The following is a 13,244-nucleotide window of genomic DNA, read 5'->3' on the forward strand; positions in this document are numbered from 1 at the left end:
CTATCCCTGGTCTTTCCCATAGTGGAAACTTCTATTTTCTTTTCATTGGAACGGGGTAGAGTGGCAACCAATTTTGAACCGGAAATGTCTGAAAAGAACGGTGTTGGGTTTTTTTCCCTGTGGGAGAATCATGGCCAATGGCGGTTCCAATTGTCCCCGGAAGTTGAGGTTGTGTATCGAGATAGCGTCCCGCCCCTTACCTCTACGGCTTGCGTCTTAGCAACGGAAAGGACGCGGCTGCATTTTGAGGAAGAGTGGCGGTCTGAAGTTCCTCTGAGGAGCAGACTATGTCGAAGTTAAGTAAAAAGAAGGAGTTAGTAAAAAGCAACAACTTTCTTCAGACGGGCATCACCGCGAAAGAGTAAGACTCCCCACCTCTCTGTGGAGTTTCTTCTTTCCTGTCACTTCCCAACCCACCTCCCATTTACGGAATTTCTCTGCCCAACATAAAAGTCTCTTCTAATATATTCCTTTGCCTTGGCACCTGTTTAAAACCTACGCGTGAAACTCAAGACGCTAGGCTAGCCCCTTGTCAGAGAGGTTGCCAATCTCCAGGTGGGGCCTGAAGGCCCTCCCCCCATTACAGTTCCTCTGGAGAAAATGGCAGCTTTGGTGTCGTGGTGGACTCTGGCGTTATACACGGCTGAGATGACCTCTCCCTCCCAAATCCTGTCCTCCCAAACTCCATCTACAAATCTCCAGGAATTTCCCAACCTGAAGTTAGTAATCCTAGTCCACACCCAGGGTGTATCAGGGCCGTATTAACTCATGGCTGGGCCCCTAGGCTTTCAAGTATTTTGGGCCCCACCAGCACTTCAATCCCCCCACTACAGTTGACAGCCTGACCCTGGTATGGTAGATACTAGATCACAGTATATATCCATTTTGAGGGCCTCCTGAAGAATTCTATTCACATTTTTTTATATTTTTATTGTGCAAGTAGAACTCTTCAGGAAAGCACATTTTGGGGGTATAATTGTTCAATACTGTAATATTTTTGAAGTGATTAAATTTTTATTATTTATTAAAAATATATAATTTATGGATAATTGTTTTAATATAAGAGACAATTTGTTTCACTTCAATAAGGAAAGCAGTTAATTATCTTATTAATAGAGGTTATATAAGAGAATCAATTAATTGGAATTTGTATGGGGGTGTACCTCAGCAAAAAAAAATTGACGGGCCCCTAGTCCCTGCGGGACCACTAGGCTTCAGCCTAGTCAGCCTTATGAATAATACGGCCCTGGTGTGTACTTCTTTTTCAGTGATTAGAAGTCACCTTAAAGGCTGAACTATTTATTGTATTGTAAGCTCATCAGAGGCATTAAATGGAAGCTCAGCATACAGTCACACACAGAGGAGGGAGGGAGGGGAGAAAAAGTGTAGAATGCAGAAGGTGTAAAGTGTAACTGAATGCAAAATGCAGAAATGTACAAGATAAAATACAACAATTGTGACTCTGTTCTCCTTGGCCTGAGCAGACCAATCAGATTCAAAAAGTGAATGAACTCTGACATTTGGGGGGGGGGGCTGAACAGTTAAGGTGTCAACAGCCAACCGACAAGAAGGATAGTTGAGTTTTGGAGTGAGAAGGGATAGGAGGTAACCTGGGCTAGGCAGGGAGTCACTAGGGACTGCAGTGATGTGCTGACTGCTGATGTGCTCTCTAGAACAGGATTGCAGAAATCTCTGTGTGTATCAAAGTAGACACTCTCAGTAAAACAAATCTACTTCATTTCACACAATTAAAAAAGATTGTGACTCAGGTATTAAATGAATACATGGAATGTGTGGGCAGTGAGATGCTGCATGACTCTCCAGATTGAGGGACTTGTTAGTAGTAAAAAGAGGTATAAAAGATCACAAGAAGAGAAGGGTCTGGATTGGGGTTACGACAGTGACCACTTAACAACAGTTGCAATTTATGACAGTGCAGTGTGCATATTTTAGTTTAAGCAATTTAGCACTTGTAGTGGGGCTGAGAAGTTACCCATGAGTAATAACTTCCTTACATAGATCGAGAGGAGTTAGCCATGTTAGTTGGTAGTCGCAAAATAGTAAAGAGTCCAGGAGCACCTTTAAGACTAACCAACTACACGGAGATTGGCTACTATAAACCAGCCAACCTCTGTGCAAAAGAATAAATGGACACAAATCTGACATCAAAAATGGCAATATCCAGAAGCCAGTAGGAGAACACTTCAATCTACCAGGACACTCCATCAAGGACTTAAAAGTCACCATGGTTCAACAGAAACATTTCAAAAGTAGAATCCAATAGGAAGCTACTAAATTGGAATTCCTATGTAAATTTGACTCAATCAGACTTGGATTGAATAGACTCTGGATGGATATCTCATTATCAGAAGTAACTGCCATTCAGATTCAGCTATGGAGGGGAGGGGTCACACCCAGCCTGAATTGTACACTCCACCTCTTTCATGACTTTTGCAACTGATTTGCATCTACTCCCCCCCTTCCCTCACCACCTATATATCTCTGAGCAGTTTCTTAATACACTCCATGCATCTGACAAAGAGAACTGTGGTTCTCGAAAGCTTATGCTACTATAAAGTTGGTTAGTCTTAAAGGTGCTACTGGACTCTTTACTATTTTGCACCTCCTTACAGTATCTGGAGGGGAGCGGATTTCCATATTTGATTATGTGACTCTCCTGTATAGACTCCTCTGTTCTTACATCTGTCTATTTCTTTGCTCCTTGTTGCAGGTAAATAGACCACCTGCCACCATTACATGTACGTCCTAGTTACTTGCTGAACTTTTCTTTTTTTAAAACCCACCTGGGTATTGCAACTCAGAAATTAGCATTCTTTTAACAGTTGTTGATATTTAAAAGTTCCTGTGCAGAATCTTCCTCTTCCTTGAGCCTTTGCAAATTCATGGTAGATGTACATAAATGGGACCTTCAGGTCCAGAGGCAAACTTCTGAATACTAGAAGTGAGGGAAAGGCTTACAAAAAACGCCTAGCTGGCACATGGCTGGAAATCAAAACCTGTCCTAGCTGGGCCAGTACTTGGAGATGTAAGCTGGGAAACTGTGGATCATTGTTTGCTGTGTTGGAAATCATTGTTGTGTGTTGCTCTCCCTTTTCCACTCCATGTGACCTCCCTTTGTTATGAGAATCAGAGCACCAGAGAGATTGCTGGAGCTCTACTGATTGTTAGCTCCACTAAGATGTGGTGGTGGAGTGTGCCCTCAAGTCATAGCTGACATATGGAGACCCCTGGTGGGGTTTTCATGGCAAGAGACTAACAGAGGTGGTTTGCTATTACCTGCCTCTGCAGCCCTGGTCTTCGTTGGAGGCCTCTCATCCAATTACTAACCCAGGCCGATCCTGCTTAGCTTCTGAGATCTGATGAGATCAGGCTCACCTGGGCTATCAAGGTCAGGGCATCTCTACTGAGGTATATAAAAGTACTCAGTAAACTAGAAGAGGAGATGGCACAGCAGTTTGTAAGGATGTCTGGGTGTGTATTTATGCCAGGCTGCTTTCTTATCTGGATCCCTCTGAGACTTTAATTACACTACACAGAAATAACTCGACTTTCAACAGCTACCATCTTCGGTGTTGATTTAAAGTCACATGAAGTTACCAATCTATAATGGTAGTGGAGATGGCCAGCCCTTATCATTTCCTTCCTGCTATATCTCTTCACTGCTAATTGAGAATTTAATAAGTCACTAAATCAGAAAATTCTCTCACTTTTATTGGGCCTTGAATACTAATGTGATTGTAAAACCTCAAGTGCTGAGTTCTATTGTATCAGATAGACTGTATCTTTAATAGTACTGGATGCTATGAAAAGCATCCAAGGAATTGAGCAAGTCATGCTAAAGTACCTGTGGACAGTTTATGCTGAAATATTGTAAGCACAATATTTAAGAGAGTGTTCACTCTTAGATTCTTGAAAACAGATGTGGAACACCTTTGGATATGTAATGCAATTTGTTGATATCAATGTATACACAAGCTTTCATTCCAGTAGTTCAGTCATCATTACACCTTATATGTGAATGTGGGGATTGATCTATAGATTACCCTTAAAGAGCATAATGTTGTTCAGTATGTGACCATATGAAGAGACTAAGCCGCATTGCACCTCGTTAGACTACTGGTTCATTAGCTGAGTACTGTCATGTGTCATCTATGACTGTTAGTGGTTCTCCAGGGCCTCAGACAGAAATCTTTCCCAACATTTATTCCTAGAGAATATAGAGTTTTCATTCCAAGACCTCAACATCAAGGGAGATTACACATTTTAAATATCTTTTCTGAAGCCCTCCTCCCCCCTAGGTATAGGGATTATACTGGGCTTAGTGCTGGAAATGCAAAAACCCTAACCCTGAATATACATCAGTTTTTATTTCAGCCTCTCAATATTCAGGGAATATATATAAACACAATTCCTCGCTTTCCCTGAAAACAGGTATGGGTCTGAACTTGAGTTTGTCCTTGAAGCATAAATTGTGGTAATGAATATGCCCAACAACTTTCATTCTGATGTTTTAGTCTTCAAGGGAAATGATGGATTGCATTGTATTTTGTATTTGCTCTCCCCTCTTTGAAAATAGGTGAGGGAATGCAGCTGCTGTTTACGCATAAAATGAAGAATTATGTTCTGAATTGAACATATTGAATGAAACTATTATATTACAAACAGACATGCACAATTACAAATAGAATGTAAAAAAAGTCAATAGCTAAACAAAAGCCTCAGGATATTAAAAAAGTCCATATTCCTCAGGAAATGAGTTGTTCTCATATATCAGGAGAATGCAAATCCTGCCCTCCTCGACAGACATGAGAGAAGGAATTATTCTTTTTCTTTATGTTGTTTCCCCCCCTCAGCAATGGTCATTAGCTTGCTTATAACCAGTGACAGATGAATTTCTGGAATTTTTTAAAGTGTTATCAGCAGTTTTAAACATTATTAGCTTTAAAATGGTATTAGTAATTTTAATACAATAGACACATTAATGAATATCACACATGTCTAGATTAGCAGCACCACTTTGCTTAGCGTGCAGGGTCAGATCTCTGCCCAAGTTTCCAAGGCACTGTTAGCATTGCTAGGGCCAGTGGTGCAGGAGAAGATGGCAGGCATAGAGTATGCTGGTCATTGCTTCCCAGACCTGCATAGCCACCAGCCAAGTCCAAGGCTAAATCCCTGAGATGCTGATAGCACTGCTGAGCTGTGGTTTGCTCCAAGCATGTCTAGTCATGTATAACTGTTATTCTCCCCCCCCCCCCCATGCAGTGACAACTTTACAGGTAGACATTGGCTCTTGGACTGAAAAGGTTGCTTACCAGTGGTTCTTTTCTGCATATACATTTGCGTTATATTGTACAGGGCTCATTTCGTAGAAAAAGAACTACAGGAACTCATTAGCATAACTCATTAGCATATCTCATTAGCATTTGCCACACACTCCTGACATCACCGGAAGTGTGTCAGAAGGCAACACCCACCCCTCAGGCCCCTTTCCCCCCAAATCTCCAGGTATTTACTGAAAATAAAGCAGAATGAACTCAAAGCAGCTTACCCTCCTTTGGACAGCCAGCACCAGTAGCCCGGCTTGCACTCACTCACTCGCTCGCTCGCTCGCTCGCTCGCTCACTCACTCACTCACTCACTCACTCACTCACTCACTCGTCACGAATGAAAATAAAGCAGCAGAATGAATTCAAAGCAGCTTACCTTCCTCTGCAGAGCCCTCACCGCTTGCAGGTGTCAGGCTATGGATGACAGGATATGGTAGACAGATCCCTGGACCATTGCAACAAGACACAGGTTCTTGGTTAAATGGCTTTTATTCAGAAATTCAGTTATTTCCATATATATGTCCATAGATTTGCTCAGAGGCAAGAGAGCATCCAAGCAGTACATGTTTCCTTGATAGGAATAGAGACTTGAGGAAAATACCGTTCTAAATACTCAAACATTTCCCTCCCCTCCCATCTAGACCACAGAACTGGGCAGAAAGGAGTCTGGGAACTTCTTCTGGAGTTTAGCTAGACAAGACAAAAATGCATACAGAGAAACGGTAACATTTCAGATGGTACAAGGTCATTTCAGTGAACTTCAGAGAAATAGATAAAACAGCTGTGTTCTCAGGCTGGTGAGAGGGAGAGAAATGAAAGTGATGATTAACCTGAAATAAAGGCATAGTATTAGCAATGGTGCAACACTTAAGACAATGACATGGATGCATGGTGCAGACATGACATTTCTGCTCCCCAAAAAATGTCCTTCCCCTTGGGCCAGGTTTGTCAGGATAACGTTTATGGAAGTTTGAAATCAGTCTAGGGGCATTCATATGGGATTTCTCTACCCATTCCCAGTAAGATTCATCGAAGTCTTTCCACTTGACTAGGTAGAAGAGCCTGTTGTGTTTAATTTTAGAGTCAAGGATTTCTTCCACTTCATAGTGAATATGTCCATTCACCAGCACTGGATGTGGGGGTCCCCTTTCTGGATGCCACTGATCAGGTGGGGGAGACTTTTTTAGAAGACTGAAGTGGAATACTGGGTGGATTTGTTTCAAGTTCTTTGGGAGTTCAATTTCTACAGTAACCTCATTGATTAACTTTTTTACAGGAAAAGGACCTAGATATCTCCATCCCAGTTTTTTATTAGGTTGCTCCCTGTTATGACCTTTACTTTCTTTGGGGTAGATTTTTCTTTTAGTCTTTCCCTTACACCCTCAGGGTAGTTTGCTGCCACCAGGAATATATTATTCCAAGATATTTTATTTAAATTTTCCCTTTGGTAACGTTCCAAAGCGTCAGGCTCCTTCGTGGTTCTATGTGGCCCTGAGGATAGGAATGGGATATAGCAATGATAGCTACACTGGGATATAGCAAAACAAAATAAACTTTTATTTAGTCAAGCGTATCGGTTTCGTAAAAGTAGTTCTCGGTTCTTATAGTTACTTCATTTACTCTCATTCACACAGATCTCTTCTAAGGCTTCACACACAGCCTCTTTCTCTAACTCAATATTTCTCTCACAGAAATGCTTAAACTCCTCAGACAGCACACAGCTAGCCTCTCTTTCTCTGACTCTCATTCACAGAAATATTAAACCTGCTCAGGCAGCACACAGCTGGCCTCTCTTTCCCTGAATGAGTGTCCTTTCACAAACATGCTCTGTTCAGGTTCCACGCAGGTTATATTTCTCTCATAAACACTTCAACACATTCAGGCAGCACACAGCTTGCCTGCTCTCTTCTGACTGACTTTTTTTTCTCTCTCTCTCAGTCTAAACTGCATTCACTCTGCCTACAATCTCAGTCAACCAATCATATCGCTCACTCATTCCTCTCTTTCACCCCCATTCTTCACCTAGCTCAAACCCAGCATTTAAAGATACATGTACCCATTTCTTGAAATCATTACACTCCCCCTTTATGTTTTTGGTAGAGATGTGCACGAAATCTCCTGGTTGAAGTGTCCATTGCTCTGAGCATTTCTTGTCAGCATTTTTTTGTAATCCCCTTTTGCTTTGTCCAACATCTTTTGGATGATTCCCCATTGGGAAGTTAACTTAGTCCACCAGTCCTCCAGGTCCCCTGCCTTTGAGGAGTCCAGGGTTGCAGTGAAAGGAAAGGCGTTTCCTTCATATCTATGCACAATTTTAAACAGTGTAGCCCCTGTTGACCTATGTGCTGAGTTGTTATAAGCATATTCAGCAAAATCAAGAAAATCCAACCAATCGTCTTGTTGGTAGTTAATGTACGTAGCATCTTAGAAACTGTTCAAGCACTTGATTTGTGTATTCGGATTGTCCATCGCTTTCGGGATGATAGGCGGAGCTAATTCCTTGTTCAATCCCTGCTAGTTTAAGGAGCTCCCGCCAGAAGTTGACAACGAATTGTGGACCTCAGACGGATATTACCTTATTAGGAAACTAGTGTAGTTTTACTATATGCTTCAGGAACAGGCTGGCTAGTTTCTTAGCTGTAGGAATTATAGTACAAGGAATAAAATGAGCCTGTTTCTAAAAGATCCACCACTACTAAAATGACTGTGTGTCCTTTTGAGGGGGGAAGATCAGTAATAAAGTCAATTGAAATCACAGCCCATGGTCTAGGAGGAGTTTCCAATGGTTGTAACAGTCCAGGGGGTTTCCCCTTCTTTGATTTTCTCATTATACACACTGGGCGGGAGGATACGTATTGAGATATATCCTTCCTCATTGCTGGCCACCAAAATTGTCTTTGTACTAAGTGTAAGGTTTTAAGATATCCAAAATGTCCAGCAGTTTTGGCATCATGGCATTGGTGTAAGATTTCCTTTCTTAAGCTGGTCGGGATATAAAGTTTGCTTCCCTTGTACCAGTGGCCACCCCCCTCCTGTTTCAGTTCATCTTTGGGCACTTTCCCCCCTTCTTTTTCAATTTTTGCTTTTACTCTCTCTCCTCATTCTGAGAGATCAGGTTTTGGGCTGCTCTGCATTTTTGCGGCTTGGCTACATGTCATCACCGCTCCTCCCAATCGAGCTGGTGAGAAAACTGTATCAATTATCTCCTCCCTCTGGCTGTCATGTTGGGGCATGCGTGAAAGGGCATCTGCTAGGAAATTCGATCGCCCAGGGAGGTATTTCAACGTGAAGTTGAATTTGGAGAAGAATTCCGCCCACTTTAATTGTTTGGCATTCAGTCTACGGGGGATACGTAGTGCTTCTAAGTTTTTATGATCAGTCCATACTTCAAAAGGTACTTTAGCCCCCTCTAGCCAATGCTGCCAGGTTTCAAGGGCTAGTTTTACTGCAAAAGATTCTTTCTCCCACGCGCTCCAATTGCGTTCAGTCTCAGAGAATTTTTTAGAAATGTATGTGCAGGGGTGCAGCTCCCCCTTATCATTTAGTTGTAAAAGCATGCCACCCACTGCTGTGTCGCTGGCCTCCACCTGGACTACAAATTTCTGGTTCTCATCAAGGTGCTGTAGAACTGGTTCAGAAATAAACAACTTTTTTAGGTTTTCAAAAGGGAGGGCAATTTGAGCAAAGTTCTTTATGAAGGGTCTGTAAAAGTTAGCAAACCCTAGGAACGACTGCAATTGTCTCCTTGTTTTGAGGGCCTCCCACTCCATTACAACTTGGACTTTTGCCGGGTCCATTTTCAGTCCTTGGTGAGAGACTCAGTACCCCAAAAAATCCAGCTCCTCTATGAAATTCACATTTAGACAATTTCACTGGCAGTTTGTGTTTCTTTAAAGCAGTCAGTACCTTTCTGACCAATTCCACATGGGATTCTTTATCAGCAGAATAAATCAACACATCATCTAGATAAACCACCACACCTTTGTACAGGTATTCATGTAGTACCTCATTGATTAAGTTCATGAACACACCTAGTGCCCCCTGTAGGCCAAAAGGCATGACAAGGTACTCGAACTGGCCTAAGGGGGTATTGAATGTTGTTTTCCACTCGTCCCCCTCCCTTATCCTCACTTGGAAATAAGCATCTTTTAAGTCCAGTTTTGAAAAGATTTTACCTTGCGCCACCTCACTGAGCAAGTCTCTAATCAAGGGAAGGGGGTATGCATTCAACATAGATACAGCATTTAGTCCTCGGTAATCAGTGCAGTCTTAGCCCCCCATCCTTTTTCTTCTGAAATAACACAGGCGCCGCATGGGCAGCGCTAGCAGGGCAGATGAATCCCCGCTCCAAGTTTTTATCAATGAACTCTCTCATTTCTTTTCTTTTGGCTGGGCTCACTGAGTAAAATTTCCCCTTGGGTTGTTTTCCCCCTGGAATAAGTTCAATAGCACAGTCTGTGCCCCTATGAGGGGGTAACTCATCTGTTTCTTTCCTATCAAACACTTGTTTTAAATCTTGATATTCGGAGGGAATCGCTTCTTCCTCCTCTGTGGTTAATAGCACAGTCTCTAATGTAGAGGGGGCCTTCTTGCCCCATACTTTAGTCCATGCATGTTTTGCACAATGATCTCCTTTAAAGACCACCATTCTGGTGGACCATTTAATGTATGGGTCATGGTCCCATAGCCAGAGACTTCCCAGTACCAAGGGATATTTAGCTGCATCGCTGACTATATAGGTTCAATTTTCCCAATGATCCCCCATGCCGGTAGGGGTAGTTTTGTAGGGTGCCGGATGCATATTAGACCCATCTATTTGTTCAAATACTGTAGGGTCTTTGAGTTCTATTAGTTCCAAGCCTAGCCCGTTAACTAATGCTGGCGATATTAAGTCTCCGGAACAACCAGAATCTAATAAGGCTTGCACCCGTGCATAAGTTCCCTTTTTTGGATTTAGCAACATCACTGGCATAAACAGTAGGGCTTCTCTTTCTTTCACCTTTGGTGGTTCAGATTTTTTGGGGACCTGCCAGCGGGGCCTTTTTATGGCAGGTCTGTCTCGTTTCCCGCCGGCAGGGTAGACTCCTCCTCCACTTCTTTTTGTGCGGGTTCCTCAGTATGTCCAGGACCCTCATTGACATCCAAGCCGGTCTCTGGTTTTCCACGTTTCAGACCCTGGGTCCGACCTGGCGGTTTAGGGGGGCCTGCGGGTTTGGGTAGCCTTTGGCTCTTTCCCCCCTGCGCCGGCCTCCTGGGGCATTGTGCTGCAAAATGTCCCATGCCCCCACAATTGAGACATAGTCCTTGTCTCCATCATGCTTCTCTCTCAAGCACTGAGATAGGGGCTTTTGGACCCAGTGAGATGCGACTCCTGTCTGCAGTGGTGGGTCTCCTCGACCCTGCATTTTGTTGCATTCGTACAAGTTTTACTACTTGAGTTCTATTTTCAACCTCACAAGCTAGTTGGATCCACCCTAACAGCGTCTGTGGATCATCTTGCATTAATGCCCAATCTAGTAAATCAGCATTTAGACCATTTCAAAAGAGTTCAATTTTTACTCCTTCATGATAGTTCTGAGTTTTTGTTGCCTGAATTCAGCAGCGTATTCTTTTATGGGTTTGGACCTCCGCCCCCGTCTTAAGGTTCTGAGCTTTGTTCGAGCCCTTTCCCCCTCTATTGGGTCTTCAAATTGAGCTTTTAGTGCATATATGAAGGCATTTAAGTCATGCAGCTCCAGGGTCCCCATTCGGCTGCTGCCCCTTCCAGTCGAGATCCTAAGTGGTTCACTCGACTGTGCTCCGAAGGAAACAAATGTCCCCAGTCTCAGAAAAACTCCACGGCTTGTACTATGAAAAATCCCAAGTTGTAGGGGTTTCCATAAAATGTGGCTTCCAATTTGAACCATCCTTGCAGCAACTCCGCTGCGAGAGCTCCTGCTCCCTGGTAACCCACAGCCTGGTAGATTGGGGCCACTCCAAAGGGAGGTGGTTGAATGTGTCCCGGCGCCACGTAGGGTATCTGGTAGGCTCCATTTGCTCCGTAGTCCATTGGAACAGCCTGCGGTATCCCTCCATACTGTGGTTGAAAGGCTTGTGCTTGAACTCTTGGGGCTCCCTGAAGGAGATTCATTGGAGGACCCCCCACTTGTGGGTGTCCTATTTGTACTCCAGTAATGCCAATAAAGGTTGCTGCTGCTATTTGTACTCCTGTCCCCGTTGGGACAATGATGGGGTTTCCTTGTGGTTGGCATGGTTGGGGCACCCTCATCCCACTGGTGGCAACCGATGCCCCTGTGCTTGCTTGACAGACAGAGCAGAGAGGCAGCTCCTGAACAAAACCGCAAGACAAAGCTGGAATCAGCAGGGAGCTGACAAAGCGCTCTCTATGTGTGCTGAAGCTAGGCACAAGAATTAATGACACACAGAAGATTGGGACTTGTGATTGTGGTGTGATACAGACCGTCCCCTGATGAAGTGGATTTGCCGCGAAACAAGATCTGAATCCAGACTCTTGTAGGGCGGCGGAGAACCCTGTTTGTGGAACTCCATTGTTGTATTCCACCCTTCGCCTTGACATCGGGCATCTGCCTCTGTGGAGCATAGCACTGGTTCCCAACACGGATTTCTTTTTGGTGCCTCACCACCAGGACCGGACGGGTCCATTCTTTCAGTCAACTGAAATATTAAGCCTTTGAGCAGTTTGGAACAAACATATTGGACACTGAATAGGACTGGTGAGGGACGCGGTTCCCACTGTGGATGTGTGTTGATTGCATTTATGTAAACTGTATATCTTTATTACTTTATCTTCACTGTTTAAGAAGAATGTGGTTGTTCTGATTTATTAAATGTGACTGTGTATTTGTTACCCTTTGTCAGCTCCGTGTTGATTCCAGCTTTGTCTCGCGCCTGTGCTTGCTTGAGCTTGAACTGGTGGGTTCCTTGACACTCTCATCCTTGTTGTGATACTTGGCGCCCGTGTGCCGCTCATGATTGGAGGTATGGTCAAAGGCTGGGGGGCCCCACTTGGGCCCATTCCCGCTCCACGAGAGGGTATGTTAGAGGCCGTCACTACAACATGAGGTGAAACAGATCCTCCCATCCCTGTGACTATGGGGAACTGTGCAGTTGGGGGAATCATTTGAGTTCCTATAAAATGTTCTGGAGTCACTAAAATTGGTCTCCCCCTTTCTGCACTTCCTTGTTCTTTGCCAAACTGTGGCGCTCTCCCTTGCTCCTCTGGCAATAGCTGTGCACCGGATCCCACCGGTAGGCTCAACATTTCATTTACTAGCTGGGCAGTTTGCTCCAGCTCTTTTCTCCTCATTGTCATTTGGGCCTTGAGGATCCGGTACCTGTCTCCCACCTCTTTTGGTTGTGGCGTCTGGCTCCCAAATGGGACTGATGGCCTGGCCATGCTCCAGTCCAAGGTGTAAGTACCATCGTTGCTTATGTAATCCTGGAGACTCTGCCCGTTGCCAAGGGTTAATCCAAGGTCCCCCTGTATTTGTACATCCCCCAACACTGATTGTGTTGCCGTCTCCTGTAGCGTAGGTAGCTGTGGCATCTGGTCCCATTCCTGGTTGCTTGGCCCAGCCGCAGCTCCCGTTTCCCACCAGTTTAGTGGGACAATTGTAAATCCACAGCACTCTGCAGCATTTCCAGGGGGTAGTCCAGGGTCCTCCATTACTTGTAAATCCTCCGGGGCTAGGGTATGTTGGTCATCCGCAGCGCTTCTCATCCAACCCCGGGTAAGCCCTGTTAATGCCAACAGGTCATATCTCATAACTTGGAGCTGTTCACTGAGGTAATCCAAATGATCCTCCCCTCTCAACTCCACCCCATCTGCCAGCTCGGGTGAGTCCTGGGCGAGGAACAAGCTCCCTTCGCAAATGT

At 44.2% G+C, this 13,244-nt stretch overlaps 1 protein-coding gene across 4 annotated transcripts in view; it reads left to right on the forward strand.

The window, feature by feature from the left end:
• The first annotated feature begins 254 nt into the window (after positions 1–254).
• ADGB (androglobin) overlaps positions 255–13,244 on the forward strand; it is a 219,992-nt gene continuing 207,002 nt past the window's right edge. For 3 of the 4 annotated variants that reach the window (XM_055001570.1, XM_055001578.1, XM_055001596.1), the window contains exon 1: positions 255–361. In XM_055001570.1, coding sequence (XP_054857545.1) covers positions 288–361 — 74 coding nt within the window. In that variant the 5' untranslated portion in view covers positions 255–287. The remainder of the gene's footprint in view (positions 362–13,244) is intronic. The other variant, XM_055001587.1, reaches the window with a different exon arrangement.

The sequence above is a fragment of the Eublepharis macularius genome, chromosome 1 (genome assembly GCF_028583425.1).
Source record: "Eublepharis macularius isolate TG4126 chromosome 1, MPM_Emac_v1.0, whole genome shotgun sequence".
Lineage (NCBI taxonomy): Eukaryota > Metazoa > Chordata > Lepidosauria > Squamata > Eublepharidae > Eublepharis > Eublepharis macularius.